General features: G+C 39.9%; 1 protein-coding gene across 4 annotated transcripts in view; it reads right to left on the reverse strand.

Annotated features, from left to right (window-relative positions):
- The window catches only part of Tmem245 (transmembrane protein 245), a 75,666-nt gene that overhangs the window by 29,791 nt on the left and 28,591 nt on the right, over positions 1 to 17,284 (reverse strand). For all 4 annotated transcript variants that reach the window (XM_060379941.1, XM_021628130.2, XM_021628136.2 and 1 more), the window contains 3 exons: positions 12,724 to 12,828; positions 8,448 to 8,530; positions 7,012 to 7,102 (listed from right to left, as the gene is read on the reverse strand). In XM_060379941.1, the coding sequence (XP_060235924.1) occupies positions 7,012 to 7,102; positions 8,448 to 8,530; positions 12,724 to 12,828 (279 nt within the window). The remainder of the gene's footprint in view (positions 1 to 7,011; positions 7,103 to 8,447; positions 8,531 to 12,723; positions 12,829 to 17,284) is intronic.

Here is a 17,284-nt window from a genome sequence, read left to right on the forward strand (position 1 = left end):
GTCAGGGGAGACAGCTCAGTGAGAGATCACTTGCCTAGCACATGCAGCACCATGATTCAATCCCTACCACAGGTAATAAATAAATAAGTAAATAAATAAACAAACAAACAAATAAATAATTTCTCTATGTGTAAGTGTATAGGTCGGCAAAGTACATATGCACAAATAAGTGCGAAAACCAAAGGTGGATACCAGGTGTCTCCTTCAGTCACTCTCCACTTTACTTTTTGAGACAAGGAATATCAGTAATTCTGAAGCTCACCAGATTCAGCTAGACTGGCTGGTCAGCGGCCCATGGATGCTCCTGCCTCTATCCCCCAGCACTGGGATTACAACATGATCACATTGGTGTTTTCTTTTGTTCATTTGTTTGGAGACAGAATCTCTCCCATTTGTAGTCCAGGCTGATCTCTAACTCACAGAGATCCACCTGCTTCTGCCTCCAGAGTACTGAGATTAAAGTTGTGGGTCAGGTTCATTTACATGGGTGCTTGGACCAAACTCAGGTCCTCACAAACATTTTACAAACTTAACCAACCATCTCCCCAGGTCCAAAACACAGGTTTAAAAAAACAAGCATTGGTTTGTAGTTCCACTTTCTTAAAATAGCTGCTTCCATTTTTTCCATTTCTTCTATAACTTCCTCTCCATTTACAAACATGAAATTTAAAGTCTGCACTTAAAAAGAAATCTAGAAGTCTGTATATAACCTAGAACCCCTACCCAGATGTAGCCAATCGCAGCTCAGTATCCAAGTGAGTTCCCTAGTTAAAGGGAAGAAGGACTGTCTCCAACATGAACTCAATGGCTGGCTCTTTGATCTCCCCCCTATCCCCACCCCAAGGGAGGCACAGCCTTGCCACGCCACAGAGGAAGACACTGCAGCCAGTACTGAAGAGACCTGATAAGCTAGGATCAGATGGAAGGGGAGGAGGACCTCCCCTGTCAGTAAACTTTGAGAGGGGCAGGGAGGAGATGAGAGAGGGATGGTAGGATTGAGAGGGAATGAGAGAGGGGGCTACAGCTGGGATACAAAATGAATAAACTGTAATTAATACAAAAAATAATAAAAATTTAATTTAAAAAATCTGTATGTTTTTTGAATCATGAGCATTTCACCTCTAGTGTGTGTAACCTTACATTCAGTGGCTTCTTATTCATTTATTAAATTCATTCCTACTTAATCACTATTTACAGGAGGAAATACAAACAGTCCCAATTTTTAAGGCCGTCAACATCTTTACATAAAATTTATGCTTCACATCACCAATTGCAGAAAAAAGAAAGAAAGAAGGAAGGAAGGAAGGAAGGAAGGAAGGAAGGAAGGAAGGAAGGAAGGAAAGAAAGAAAGAAAGAAAGAAAGAAAGAAAGAAAGAAAGAAAGAAAGAAAGAAAGAAACAGGCGTCAAGGAAGATAATGATGTCAACTACACCCTGCCCAACAACTTTCTAAGGCGTTGTATAAATAATACTTTTCAAGCACTGTATGAATACCAATTTTCCCAAGGCATTACTAATTAACTAAAAGCCTTAAAGATAATTTAGCAGACATTAAACGAGAACCAATTATTTGCTCTTCATTCCTTTAATAAGAGTGCTAGTTCTCCAAACCGGTTTATAATACACACTTAGGTACTTTTTGCCCCGTTGCTGTTGGCCTTATAAACCTAAGGTAGTTATCACCCATATCTGGTGATATAGCTAACCTTTTATTAAAATGATCTGCTCATAAACCAGACACAAATTATTCATAGTGAATATAAAAGGCACCTATCTCTGAAATGCATTTTATAATTTTAACTGGCTTTTATACACATTGTGTGATCTTCACAACCACCCACGAGTGAAGAGAAAATGTGGTGGAATAACTCAATGGACTACACTCATGGCATCCTAGGCTCAGACCAGCACCTCAAAGGCTCCGTCAGTGTGGGAAGAGAGTTCCAAAGTGTCTACGCAAGTTTAAGGTCACAGTTGAGTATGCATAGCCAGTACTAAAACTAACATAGGGCATGGAGGTGTATCCCAGCAAGCCCAGCATTAGGGAGGCTGAGACAGGTGAATTCTGAGTTCCAGGCCAGGCTGCTTCGTTTTATGAGACAGTGAGACTGTCTCATAAAATGAAGAGTTCTCTAATGTTCTTTCAAGTATAGCATGTGTGACCTGAACACACAAAGAACCCCTTACAGAAGATGCTGAGCACAGACACATACCCCCTTTGGTTACTTCTCTTAGGACTCCTAATACCAATTCTCTATGTCAACTTCTGAGATTCCCCTAGCCAGAGAAGGCCTACAGAGGTTAGTCAGCCTCTGGAAGACATTATCCACAGAGCAGCAATCAAAGCAATGATTGCTGGCACCTGGCTCCCAGTAGAACAATGAATGATTCTAAAACACCATGGTTAAAAATAATGTTGCATAATTGTACAATGTGTTGTAAAACCCACTACAAACCCATGGTGCTGCCAACCCAGCAGACATCAGTCAGAGACTTGGAACACCGTCCTCCTATGCTACAATGTATAATGCAAACATCAGTACTACTGTCAGCAGACTCAGTAAAGCCTGGTGCAGGTTCACTAAAGCCTAGGTACCGTTTAGAGTCCTCTGCTTCAGTGTATCACTCTGTTGCAACCATCCGGCCTTCACACCAGCTCAACGCTTCAACCACATGTACTCACAACCACGCCGAACGTTTGAAGGATTCTTTTGAATGATTTTCGTCCAGGCTTCTTTCCCCAGACCTTCACCAACCACTTTCTCATTGCTATCTTGGTAGGAATGCTGCTTCCTTAGGAAACTCTTTGAACATTTAACTAAAGCATCACCGTGATTCACTCTTTACCACACACTCCTAAGTATGTTTGGGGAAAAAAATGTTTTGTTTGGTTTTCAATACAGGGTTTCTCTGTGTAAGCCTGGTTGTCTTGGAACTCCCTCTGTAGACCAGGCTGGTTTTGACCTCTGCTGGGATTAAAGGTGTGTGCTACCATGCCCAGCTGAGTACCTAAAACTTTTATTTGTTTATATGCTTACTACTCATCTCCTCTCACCAATGTTATTCTAGTAGGGCTACAAACTCTGGGTCCCTGCTCACTCAGCAAGGGGTAAACTGTGTATGCACTGGTGCTTTCCTCACTGAGGGCCATGGCAGAAGGAGAGAGGAGACAGCACTGACTCTTCTGTTGTCCAAGCACAGCACACACCAAACAGAAAGGATAGCTCAAACAAAGACAGTAGATAAGGCCTACACAGAAAACAAACTGGATCTGGGAACATGGGAGACAAACCTATAAAGCAGGCTGGGGGAAAGACACCTGCAACCTTCAAGGTTTTCTCTGATTTTACCGAAATTTAATGAGGGAGGTGGGGACTCTTTCGAGATAGCTTAGCAGTTAAGAGCAGTGGCTGCTCTTCCAGAGGTCCTGGGTTCAATCCCAAGAACCACATTGTGGCTCACAATCACCTATAATGGAACCTGCTGGCGTCCTGCGGCACACAGGCATACATGCAGACAGAGCATTCAGATATATGAGTTTAAAAAAAAAAAAAACCCACCCTCCCTCTTTTCTAGGCATGGCAGCTTTTCCTAGCTTCAGCCATTTCTAGACTTTAGCTCTCTCAACGCACTTCTTAATGATTCTTAGCTACTTAACATTTAAGGCTCAGTAAACTCAAACCCCTGGCTTCAATGCGTTTTTAAAAACTGCATTAAGGCGTAATTCACACCTTGCAATTCCCCCAGTTTAGTAGACCAGCCAGTCTTATGAATATTTATAGCTCTTTAACAATTACAATTAATTTTCACTCTTAGTAATCACTCCCATTCCCCCTCAGAGTCACCCACTCCTGGGACCCTCCACTCCATTTTCTGTTTACAGATTTGCCACTTCTGGATACTCTGTGTAAATGAAATCATATACATGGCTTATCATCTATTTATTGCTATAACTACTGTGTATGTTCAGAGGGGTGCCATGCATATATGTGGATGTTGGAGTCGGTTTTCTTCTTCCACCGGGTGGTTCTAGGACTCAAACTCAGGTCATCAGCTGGCACAGCAAGTGCTTCGCCCAAGCCACCTCGCCAGCCGATTACTGGCAGTGATTTTACTTAACACTGTATTTTCAAGGCTAACACGTTGTAACATTTATCAGAATTTCATTTCATCAAACTTGTCATCTTAACAGCAAACACTCAAAAGCTGTCCTATGATCTCTGCACATCCATCCACCCACTCTCCTTTCCTCCCTCCTTCCTTCCCTCTTTCTCTCACACACACACACCTCTATCCCCCCACCTCCCCTCAACACAAGCATGTACAGTCATACAATCACATCTCTCTCACACACACATGAAATAAATTTACCACATTAGGTTAGCTATCTACCAGCTGAGGGAAATTTGATGGCTATATATATGTGTATATATATATATATATATATATATATATATATATATATATCCTTCTGTCTTTTAAGTCAGGACCATAAACATATTGTAATTTTTGATACCAATGTCCTCAACCATCTTCACTTTTAACCTCTTGCATGAGAGGCTACACAGCTATGTCTTCTGTAACTAAATCTGAAATTTATTTTTTAGTCTAAGATGTGTTATTTACCAAAATTTGCTTTATCTTCTTAGTCAGAATAAAAACTTCTCTCAAATATTTCTCCCAAGAAAGTACTCAGAATAAAATGTCATCACTTTTTTGTAAAATAACACATGTATAAAAAAAAAGCTGCAAGCTCTTTGCAGGAGCTGACTCTTCCTCCTGTGACAGTTTTAATATCTGTATACATATATTTATCTTTTGGTTGCTCAACATGTTTTTTCCAATAGCATCATGTGCCAATTAATCATATTGTCTTGGAGAGACATAACAGGACCAACTGACAAACTTTCTCTCAATTTTTAATGATTCTATCTTTGATTAGCAAATAGGAATGCATGTATATAAAGCCTTTTTTCATAATTTGGGATATTAACTCTTTTATTTTTTTCTTTGTTTGTTTGTTTGTAGAGACAGAGTTTCTCTGTGTAGCTCTGACTGTCCTGGAACTCCCTCTGTAGATCAGGCTGATCTCAAACTCAGATTTGCCTGCCTGTACCTAAGTGTCAGGAATAAAGGCGGTGAACCACCACCGCCTAGCAATTTTAATATTTTTTAAGATCTGTTTTTATTTTATGAGCCTGCATTTATATATGTGCACCAAGTGCATGTCTGGTGTTTGCTGAGGTCAGAGAGGGTATCCAATCTTCTGGAACTGGACTTACAGAAGGCTGTGTGCAATATGCAGGTACTGAGAACTGAACCAGGTCCTCTGCATGAGCAGCAAGTGCTCTTGAGCACTCTCAAGCTATCTCTCCAGAACTGCTTTTGAGTTTTAAACAAGAAATTAATTGCTCATGCAATTTTGGGGATACAACATTCAGTGACCTCAGTCTTGTCAATCTTTGTATGATCCTAACTGCTTAGGTATATGAAGGCTAAAAATGAACTGCATTCCATGGGCAATAGTTGATGAGGGATACACCCCAAATCCATACTAAAAAAAGCTACTCTTTAAATCCAAAAACTGTGGTGGTTTTTTTCCCTCCATCACTTTCCCTTCACAAGGCTCTATCCCTTTAGCCATGTTCATCTCAAACACAAGCACCCTCATGCATCTGTATCTTCACTCCCATAAATAACTTTTTAAAAATACATTCTTCCTTGAGCTGCCATTCCTTCTATGTTTATCTCAAGTACCACCCAGAAGTACTTACTCTAGCTCCAGCCAGATACACATTGGCAGAAAGCTCCATCAGAAAGAAACAGAGAAGACCCGGGGTAAGATGACCAATCCTCACTTAGAAAGACAAATGGGATGAACATTGGAAGTAGGAGAAAACAAGTAACAGGACAGGAGTCTACCACAGAGGACCTCTGAAAGACTCTACCTAGCAGTGTACAAAAGTAGATACTAAGACTCATAACCAAACCTTCGGCAGAGTGCAGGGAATCATATGAAAGAAGGGGGAATTAGTATGACCTGGAAGGATAGGAGCTCTACAAGGACCAACTATATCAGGGCACAGGGGTCTTTCATGAGACTGTTTCTCCAACCAAGGACCATGTATGGATATAACCTAGAACCCTTGCCCGGATATAGCCCATGGTAGCTCAGTATCCAAGTGGGGTCTCTAGTAAGGGGAACAGGGACTATTTTTGACATGAACTCAATGGCGAGCTCTTCGACACCTCCACCCCCAAGGGAGGAGCAGCCTTGCCAGGCCACAGAAGAGGACATTGCAGCCAGTCCTGAAGATACCTGATAAGCCAGGGTCAGATGGAAGGGGAGGAGGTCCTCCCCTATCAGGGGACTTGGAAAGGGGCGAGGAGATGAGGGAGGGAGGGAGGGGTTGGGAGGGAATGAAGGAGGGAGCTACGGCTGGGATACAAAGTAAATAACCTGTGATTAATATAAAAAAATAAAAAATTTAAAAAAAAGAAAGAAAGGATTTGGAGTTAGTCACCAGTGTGGAGCAAATGCACCACATGGCTGTCTGGATCTGCTGAGCCTGTCAATCCTGTTTTCTCAGCTGGAAGGCAAGTAAACTAGTTCAAAATACTACAGGAAGAGCCAACTGTTAAATGAAACTGGAAGCTGCCTAGCATAGTGGGCAGCAGATACAGGATTCTACAGGATTCTACATGCTGGCACAAATTCTTTTTCCTCCACAAAGCCTTATTTGGCCACTCAAATTCTGTGATCGTTCTATCCTAACACACAAACAAATCAGATCTACCTTAAAAGAGAACAGTCAACCCCTCAAGACTGTTCAGGCCACTGGCACTGTTCATGTGATATCCTGAGAGTTTGATTCTGCTTTATGGCACTTGTCCACCTGTATATTTAAATGCATTTTAAAAATATAATCTTTGCATTTCTTCTATCAAAGTTAGAAGTAGCTCCTGTACAAATCCTGCATAGACAAAGGCACAAGAAAAGTTCACTCCTCACCTTGTGAGTTATCCATTCCCGTCCATACTGATACACATTGTTAGCTGCAGAATTAAGGGCTCTTTGGACCACCTGAGCCTCTGGAAGCCAACTGATAGAAGAGATAAAAATAGACAATGGAAAAAGCCCATGTTCAGTATATTCTCTTAGAAGTAAAGCTTTACTTCTAAATTAGTAAAGCTTTACTAATAACAAGTTATTGATCAATCACTCACACAGACATGATGCCCAAGCCCAATGATCCTAATCCTGAGTTGTATAATTTATCTTCCAATTCCCCATAAGATCTAGACCTGCCTTGCCTCCTTAATCCCTAGCCTCATTTTCATTCTGCTCTTCCTGGTTCCGCTGTCCACACATGCCTTAGGTCACCAACCTAGTAACAGAGGACATAGTTCTGAAGCACTGAGTTATTCAACATCCAAGAAGATTCTCAAAGTGTGGGTCATGGACAACCAGCATTCAACCTGCCTGGGAGCCTAGAAGAGATGAAAATGCTTGAGCCCAATCCCAGACCTGAAAGAAAACTGTGGACGCTAAGGGGCCCTGCAAATGTCTGAGACCCACAAGTCTAAGGAAGTGCAGAACTGAGGAAGAATTCAGAAACTGAGAGTGAATTAATTATGTTTGATCTTTTGTCCACTGATATTTTGATGTGGAGTCTCTTCACAAAGCTCCAGCCATGCAAGTACGGTGGTCTTAAGATTTCACTCGTTCTGCAGTAAGAGGCCTCCCCATGTTCTTATAGCTAAGGAGGTGCAAAATACACCTTCATCAAGAAGACTTTACACATACCTAAGGCCTTCTAAATCCCAGAATTACTTTATTTCCCAGACTGTCCATCAGTGTTATATACCAGATACTGAAGCTCACAAATGTAATAGTTCTGCCTTCAACTGCCCATGATTCATGCTGAAAGACCAAAGCAACAATACTTAGGTGTTTATTTCCCTGAGGCTCAAACATGATGCATGCTACCAAGCTGACATGGAAAACAGTATTATAAAGTCAACAGCCTCAATTCTTAGTGGCTTTGTGGGTTGTATACATACAAAATGATCACACCAAGAAAGCTGATCGTGTCAGTGACCCTAAAAGTTAAGATATCTAGAAAAATGTCTTTCATAAGGAGAAAAAAATAATAGAAAATATCAATAAATTAAAAAGTAGAGCCATACATTAGGACACGCCTGTAATCTCGGTACTTAGAAGTCTGAGGCAAGAGTGTTTCTTCTGTCAGTCTGACCTTCACAGTGCTATCAGAAACTGTCCCTAAGCTTAAGCACCTTCTCGGCATGGTATTCTAGTTTATCAAAGCTTTGGCAAACTGTATCTCTTCTCTTCCAAGGTAGCTGCATTGATGAATGCTGTTCCATGCAAACAGAGGCTGAAGCTAAGTCAGCCATGCATTTTTTCTTCTAAAACAGTATTCTTACTTTGCCCACTCGGGGTGATTTGCCAGAGTTTCATTAATCAGATTACTTGTGACTTCAATCATGTGTACACTCTCTTGATGTACCTGAAATATAGGTAAAAAGAGGGAAAAAAAAAGTAAGTAATAAACCTAATTCAAAATGTCTTTTACTACTTTTATAGAATCAAGTAATAATATGACTTGGTTTTTATTAATTTAGAAGTGGGTACTTACAAGTTGCTATATAATGTCCTATGATATACATAACCTTCCCTGCTTCAAGAAATTCAACAACCTGCCTAAAAAAACCAATCCAAACACTTAACTCATAGACATAAAAACCAGTTTCCATGAATAGACATAAGTACAGACTGTGTGCATGCTTATCTTCATATGCAAAGTTCATACCAAAACTTTGAGCTGATACAGTGTGCGCAGGGTGAGATACACGGAAAAATAAAGCACTGAGTATGGCTCTACATATAGAAAAGCCATCAGGTACTGAAACTCAATTTGCCTGTTGTGGTGGTTTGAACCCCATAGGCTCATATATCTGAATGCACAATCAGCAGGGAGTGGCACTATTTGGATTAGAAGATGTGGCCTTGTTAGAGGAAGTGAGCCACTGGTTGTGGGCTTTCAAGTTTCAAAAACCCACACCAGGCTCAGGCTGTCTTCCTGCTGCCTGTGGATCAGGATGTAACTCTGTGCTACTGCGCCAGCATTACCACCACGCTCACCACCATAATGCCAATGGACTAGGCTCTGAAACTGTAAGCAAACCCCCAATAAAATGCTTCCCTCTGCCAGAGTTCCCTTGATAACAGTGTCTCTTCATAGCAATAGGCCAGTGACAAAGGCACTTTCCCAAATAACTAACAAAATGAGGGAGATAAAGATAGGATAAACAAGTCAAGGAAATATTTTTTCCTTACCACTTTAGTTCACCTAAACTTTACACTTTTTAGAAGCTGCAAAGTGCTATTTAATATATATAAAAGTTAAAAGCTTTAATCTATCACAATTTACTTCAAGCTAATACTGACATGTATCTGAAGTAATTGCTAATCAATACAGCTCCATTTTTGCAGTCCTTTCTTTGTACTGATATATACTAGGTATATATAACATAAACAAATAGTTCATCTTTACATCACAAAGTCTAGAACAATGTACCACAAGTTTTCTTTAAATAGTTACATTATTTTAAAAAACTAAAAGAACACAGAGAAAAGTATGTAACTTCTCCATATGCCCTCGTGGTACCCTATTCTCTCCTATGGAACCATGGAATCTGTAGTCCTTTCTCTTCAACTGAAAGTCATTTTTTGATTTGTATCTGTTTGTTTTAAAGATAAAGTCTGACTATGTAGCTCTGGCTGGATGACTGGTGTGCCCCCACATTATTTTAACTTTCTTGTATGTGCCCATCTGCCATCCATGAATTCTCTCCATTTTAATTTATCTGGAAATGGTTTTATTTTGCCTTTAATTTTTGAAGGTGAAGAGAATCAGGTGAAAACTAAAGCCAGTGTCTTAGGCATACTGGTCAAGAGCTAGGCAACATTGCCATCCTTCTAGCTCCTTGACCTTTATTTTAAAGAACAGATCCAATAAACATAAAATTCTTGGCTGTCAGGCTTCTTGTTCTTCAGCTTTAACTTCATCCCTATGCCTTTTCATAGGACTGTTCAGTCCAATAGTTTTGTTCCCTGTGTGATGTGTTTTTTCCTTGAAGAATTCCCCCCCTCCCTCTGGCTTGAGCAGCTTCACTGGAGTATGCTGAGGTTTGATTTGTCTGGGTTCATTCTGAGGTTTGCTGAAATCTCTGACTAGTACTATATTTATCATGATATTCTTTTTTTCTTTCTTTCTTTCTTCCTCTTCTCAGCTCTTAGCATGCCAACTGCATGCTACTAGAATGTTTGCTTGCATCTCTGAGGCTCTGGTCACCTCCAATTAGACTTCACCATTATTTCACAGCTATGACACCATTAACTTTTTCTGGGGAGATGTGAGCAAACGTTTAAACATTCCACACTGACAACAGACTAAAGAAATATTCCACTCAAATCTATCTTAGTAAACTAGCAAGTTTAACTGGAATTACTCAGAGACAAGTAGGTGAGGGGTTACCTATAAAAGCATGGGCAACTGTACTAGCAACTACCGTACCAACGTGAAGTCACATCTCCACCTCAGTCCCTGACCTCTGTGTGTCTCTAAGAGTTGCCTTGCTAGTCTTGTACGTCTGTTCTGATTTTAGAACAGTAATGGCCACGTCGTGTCAGAAGGACAGCATTCCACAACAGACACCAAGAACACAGGCAACAAAGATAAACTAGACAAATGAGTCTGCACCAGACATGCAAAGAACAACTCCTTCAGAAAAAGCTGCAGAGTTTTGCTGCAGAGTAACCCAAAACCAACACTGACTCTGGAATTACCTAGCTGGTCATTTTCCAATGGCTTTGAGTGGCATTGGTAAGAACTTGATAGTTTTATTCTTGTTTTCTGTGGAGAAGAAACTATGTGACAGCATTGGTCTGCTGTTGTCCCTAGGATATACTGGCAAGGTCAAAACAAAAGGATTTTCTGACAAGCAGACGTGTGACCAAAGTATATTCAAGACTGACCCTGAAGCTCTTCGGTAAGCACAGAATTATCACTTATTAGAACAGAAAAACTATGACAAGAACAGTTTCTGCTGTTACATCTGAGGTACCTAGTAGACACTCAAGTAGACACTATCTTGGTATTAAAAAAAAAAAACTTTATATGTATACTGGAAGAAAAATGAGCCAAATACCCAATAGGGCTCCCTTAAAAGTTCAGTCCACTTCAATCCTAGACAAGAAAGACATGGTTCAATACCCATAAATGAAGCTGAAGGAAGCAAAAACTCACTGCGCTGTGGAATAAATAAATAACTTGACAGATGAGCACAACTGAGACAGGCAGGTAGAAAGACCACACACAAAGAAACAGAGAAGAACAAAAGGACAGAAAACTGAAACAGCCAACAAAGCCTCTGTGAGAACTAGGACTGCATAACAGCAATCTCGGGTGAAACATGACAAAAACTCAGGAAGGGCACATGTCTGTGCAGTTACATGACATGACTATACATAAAGAACAGAGAAACAGCAGAGATTAAAACAGACAGAAGGACTAACAGACTTGAGTTGTCAGGGGAGAAAGTAAACAAACTATAACAAGCCTGACTAGAGAACAGAACTTCAGAGTGGAAACAGCTCATGAAAAGCACAATACAATACTTCAGCAAACTGTTGCCACTGGATCATCTACTGGTGACAGTTACTAAGGAATCTCTGCAAGACTGTTAGAAAAGTTTTGATAGCTATGATTTCATGTAAGCTTTATTCTTCTTGAAAACACAACACCAAAATCTGGAAGTGGAGTCAAACAGAGTTCAGATAACTAAGGATGAAAACGTACTGAAAGAGTGTAGAAAACTACCCTCAGCAAAGCACACCACCATGACAATAACATGCAGCTGTGCTTTTGGGAATGCCTTTCTCGACGAGATGAAAATAGGAAACAAAACTCAAGCTGGAGCAATCTGAAAAGGAAAAAAATACAGACCCTACATAAGCCGCCATGTGCCTCCCTCCCCACTGAGAGGGAAGGTTAGAGGTCACAGCTTTCTGAGAGTCTCCTGCAGGTCTGACTTAAGAACAGCAAAGGCCATGTCATGCCCAGAGGATAGCACCTCAAAACAGACATCAAAAACACAGGTGATGAGGACAACAGGTACATGGGATTTCCCCAGACTTTACCACCCCACCAGAAGACCAGTGAGGCAGGGGGAAAGAGCTAATGCAGAGATTCTGAAGATGGTGCAGTGGTGTGCTGTGCTCAGAGGTACTTGGAAGGCTGGGGCAGGGGAGTCACCTCCACCCAGGAGTTTGAGGCCAGTGCCTGCAGCACCACCAGAAGCCCAGGAAGGAGGGAACACTGCACTAACTAGAATAGGAGTCACAAGACTACTTCAGGAACCTCTTATTTTAAGGAGGCTGGTGGGGTCAGGGATTATCTTCAGGATCTTTTTTTTCCCTCTGAAGACTTGAAGACAAAGTAGAATGTGTGCAGATGAGATTTAAAAAGAAAACATATAGGCAGACTTACAGCAAAATTACTAATGTACAAAATGGAGATGTTTTAGTGGGAGGAGGTACTTCTAATAGGTCAAGTAACATCTTTCTGCTAGCTTCTACATATGCAACTCTAGCAACAGGGACTTCATTTTAACAAGGACATTGGTTGTCGTACTTTACCTTTGCAGTCAGGAGAAGGGCTAAAAGAAGAGTTCCTATTACTAGCAAGAATATGATGAAAATGCTGATAATTTTATCTAACATCTTCTCCAACCAGATGATCATCTGCATAGAAATAAAAACAGAGATTACTTACCTTCAAAGTACACTTAATAAACACATGTAGGTACTCAAATATCACAAATACAGGCTATTTCACATTGCAAAGCAAACGATAGCATTCTGATTAAAGCAGTAAAAGCTATAAGCAACTTCAGAAAATTAAGCATTAATTGCTGCTGTTATGTGAAGAGTTCATTATTCTCACAGCTATGGAAAGGAAAGCAGTCAACTAGAACGTTATCCACATGTCCCCCTGCATTCTCAGGAAGCTGAATCCACATTTCAATCTCTTAATTCCTGAAGCCTGGTAAAAACATTCAAAACAAAAGAATGACAATCCATCAGTTGAACTCAAGGCTCATGAAGCTGTCTTATCAGTCAGTCAACACAGATGGCTTAAGAGGATGTATGCACCCTGTGATGGTCATCTCTGCAATCACACAAAAAAACAGGAGCAAAGACAGCAGTTACATTCCAACTGCATTTTGCTTTCATTCCATTAGGGTCATAAAGACAGTAATTGTTGATGTATGTAATCCTAAGGTAGCAAGAACAGTGAATTCAGAGTAACAGCTCCTGGGTACCAGGCCTTGGGAGGTCCAGGCAGTTCTACTGAGGTAGATGGTAAGTGAATAGTTTTTTGTGTTTTTTTATTTGTTGTTTTTTTTTTAAGTGAATATGTTTTTAAGATTTTTAAATATTAAAGAAGCTAAATATGTGTGTTTATTTTCTTGAGGGAGTACCCCCAGGTGTGAGGGTGAGTATGGGAATCAGAGGGCAATCTGTAAAGGTAGGCTCTCTCCTTTCATCATGGGGCCTTCACAGACTGCACTTAAGACACTGTGCTAGGCAAAAGGTGCCTTTACCTGATAAGCCATTACTGCCAGCCTCGGGGATTTTGGATTTTAGGTATTTCACAATAAAATGCTTTTCAAGTCCTTCTATTCCACTAGAAGCCTCTATTCTATTTAAAACATACACTTTATGACATGACTCTAACTCAATGAAGTACATTAATCCTCAATAAAGTAGCTGTTCTTTAACTAGTAATTAAAATTATGCTTTCCTTAAAATGTTATTTGATATTCTATCTTTATTAGACCTTCTCTCATCCTTTATCCAATAACCCTACATCTAAAACATTTTGTTTTTAGAATATGTATCGATAAATTTCTACACTTCCTACCTTGCAAAGATACCATTTAAAACTCAAAATTAGACTTAATTAGATCAATAATGCTAATGACCCATATAGCACCCTTCAACCCAAGTATGCGCTATAATACTGCTAAAGTTGTTCCTAATTTAAATTGAGGTTATGGTTTTTATACAGTTAGTCAAATTCCTAAAAGCAACTATTTAAAAAAAACACTATACTTTTATACTATTTTATTTCTTCACAGGCTGAACTTTCACCTGTCTTTCATGAAGGACACCACCATTCACTTAGTATCATAGTGAGCTCAGACACAAAAAGTTAATCTATAATGTTCACACTCAGAGCTTCAAACAGACGAGTTAAGCTTCAATGCATGCTACCAAAGCATCAGAGACAATGCAGAGATTTAAAAAAAAAAAAAAAAAGGAATGACAGGTTTCTAAGGTATGGAAGGTCAGGTGTCTTACTCTGAAGATAAGTTCTAAAATCAATGAACTGAGAAGTTTTGCATCAAGCAGCAGCTGGACCTCGTTCCTGGGGCAGATCCCCAAGAAAAAGGCTACCTCATTCTTCTGTCTATAGCTCCAAAACCCAGCAAACCAGGAGTACAGGTTGTAGAGCAAACACTTAAGTAATTTCAGAGTTACAACCAGACTTGTTCCCAAGAATCACAGTTTGTGAAAGTAATGAAGTGTCCTTAAAAGCAGATTTTTAAATGAAAATAATCTACTGGAAAAGCATGGAGCCCTAACCTCCTATCAGATAATGTTAACATACAAGCCACAGGATTCCAAGATATGCCCACAAGAATTACACAACTAGACTTAACAGCTTTAAGTAGAGTAGAATCTTCCTAACTCCAAATTTGTCAGAAATTAAGTTCTTGCTTAAGACTTTGGAGACACTTGCCCTTTCCAACCTGCCACATATTGAAGCATGCTTTTGCAGAGGACCCAGGTTCAGTTCCGAGAACCCACAATGGCAGCTCAATTGTCTTTTAACTGCAGTTCCAGAAGATCCAATGCTCTCTTCTGGCTTCCAGGGGCACCAGGCATACACACACAGAGTATACACACACACACACACACACACACACACACACACACACATACACGTTTATGCAGACAAAATAGTCATACACAGTTAAAACAAACAAACAGAACAGAAAAGTTAAATGAAGGAAAAGAAGCAAGTCCTGAGTGTGTGAGTAAACAAGGGCAAAGAAAAACACAGACATAGAAAGCTGGGTCTCTATAGGAGTGCCAGATGCTCTTTTTCCAAGGAGGCTGGCCTTCCTTCCCCATGCTTACTGTGAGCAAAAGCAACAAAACTGTCACCATCACTGCTGGACTGTGGAACACGCATGGTCTCTATGAATTTCTCCAGTCTTTCCAGGCCATGCCCAATCAATAACCTTTAAGGTTTTATTTTTAAAATGGTGTACTAAATATTTCAAATATAAAAAGTGGGTACATTTTTAAAAACTTAATTACACCAAGCCCTACTCTGAAACTTCTAAGAAAACTGGCTTTGCTTATCAAGCCATTAAGAAAGTGTCATATACCCTTATGCACTTCTCTAGATTGTACACAGAAATGCAGACAACTGCATCCTAACTACACACCAATGCTTTGAACATGTTATATGAAATGAAAGCCTGCAGTTACTGGATCTCTTGCAATCTTTTAATACTAACTCTGCTTTTCAGCTATACATTAATTAGGCTCATAAATTAGGTTTCCTCACTCATTTAGTCCACCTAGAATAGATCAAATTAAACTTAAGAAATTTAATTCTTCTTTCTCCTTATCTTGAGGATAATTCATTCCAATACACACCAACTGGAGAAACATACAGAATCATGTTACTTTGATTAAAGTTAACAAAATGTGTGTTATACTTGCTATATCTTATCTAAATATCTAGATATAGATAGGTAGAATAGACAGACGGACAGACAGCCAGACAAGGATTACACTTACATTTATGTCCTGACTCTAGTTTATAGGGATGTATCTGTGTGGGATGGAGTAGACCATATATATTTTACACATTGCTTACTTCCAATCCTGTTTAAAACCTTAGGTGTTGTCAAGTCTCCCCATTTCTTCTTTTCAGGTGGGAGGGAGGAGAGAGCAAATTCTGCTCACATTTAAAAGTCCTATCTGGATCTAGCAGTACATGACAGCCTGTCATGCTCATGGCCTGATTTTGACCCTCAGCACCACAAAAACTGAATAAGTTAATGAATACAAATAAGTAAATAAAAACTGAAAATCAAAATATGTAACTCTGACCTATTTCCACATCTTTAAAGCTTGTTATAACATTTTACGAACCTGAGTCTTGCTTGTGTTTAAACAGGATATACATACATGATGTTATCTCTTGCAAACCTGTCCTATAGACTTGAAAGCCAGTCAAACACAGCTCTCTCTTGACTAAATGCCAAAGGCACAGCATTCCTCATATTTGTAGCTTGGCCTTAGGAATTTATCTGAAATGTGCTATTACAATGCCATACCCATCATGAAAAGCAATTCCTACAGACAAGTTTTGTATGACTTATGAAATGCAATACTAGATATTACAGGCCATGACTACACGCTGTCTTAGATAACAAAAATCTGTTTCTGGGATAATGGAATTTCCCTAGTTAATTTCTGTCACCTTGACACAAGCTAGAGGGTCATTTGAGAAGAGGGAACCTCAAATGAGAAAATGTCCCACCAGACTGGTTTGTAGACAAGCCTGTGGAGCATTTTCATGACTAATGATTGAAGTAGGAGGGCCCATCCCACTGTGGGTGGTGCCATCCCTGGGGAGGTGGTTCTGAGCAAGGCAGGAGGAACAAACCGAGAAGCAGTGCTCCTCTATGATCTCTACTTCTGTTCCTCCTGAGTTCCCTGCATGATGGACTGTTACTGACACATGTGAGCTGAAGTAAGCCCTTTCCTCCAAAGTTGTATTTTACCACAGCAATAGAAGCCCAAGCTAAAACAATTAAAAAAAAAAAAAGGTCAAAATTACTAGCCAAGAGATAAGACAAATTCAACAAGTGTTTTACAGAATTGTCAGTTTTTAAAGCTTCTTGTGTCATCCATAGAAAAAGTAGCAATAAAGAGTTTCTTCTCTCTGCTGTAACTATAGCTTAATGTGTTTCACACGCAAAGGAACCTAGACCTGGGCTTGGTGGTAGAAGCCGGTAATCCTAGCACTCAGGAGAATGAGGCAAGAAAATAGAAGCCAGCTGGACTACAGAGCAAGACCCTGACTCAAAGAAGAAAAAAAAAAAGAGAA

The sequence above is a fragment of the Meriones unguiculatus genome, chromosome 3 (genome assembly GCF_030254825.1).
Source record: "Meriones unguiculatus strain TT.TT164.6M chromosome 3, Bangor_MerUng_6.1, whole genome shotgun sequence".
In the NCBI taxonomy this organism is placed as follows: domain Eukaryota; kingdom Metazoa; phylum Chordata; class Mammalia; order Rodentia; family Muridae; genus Meriones; species Meriones unguiculatus.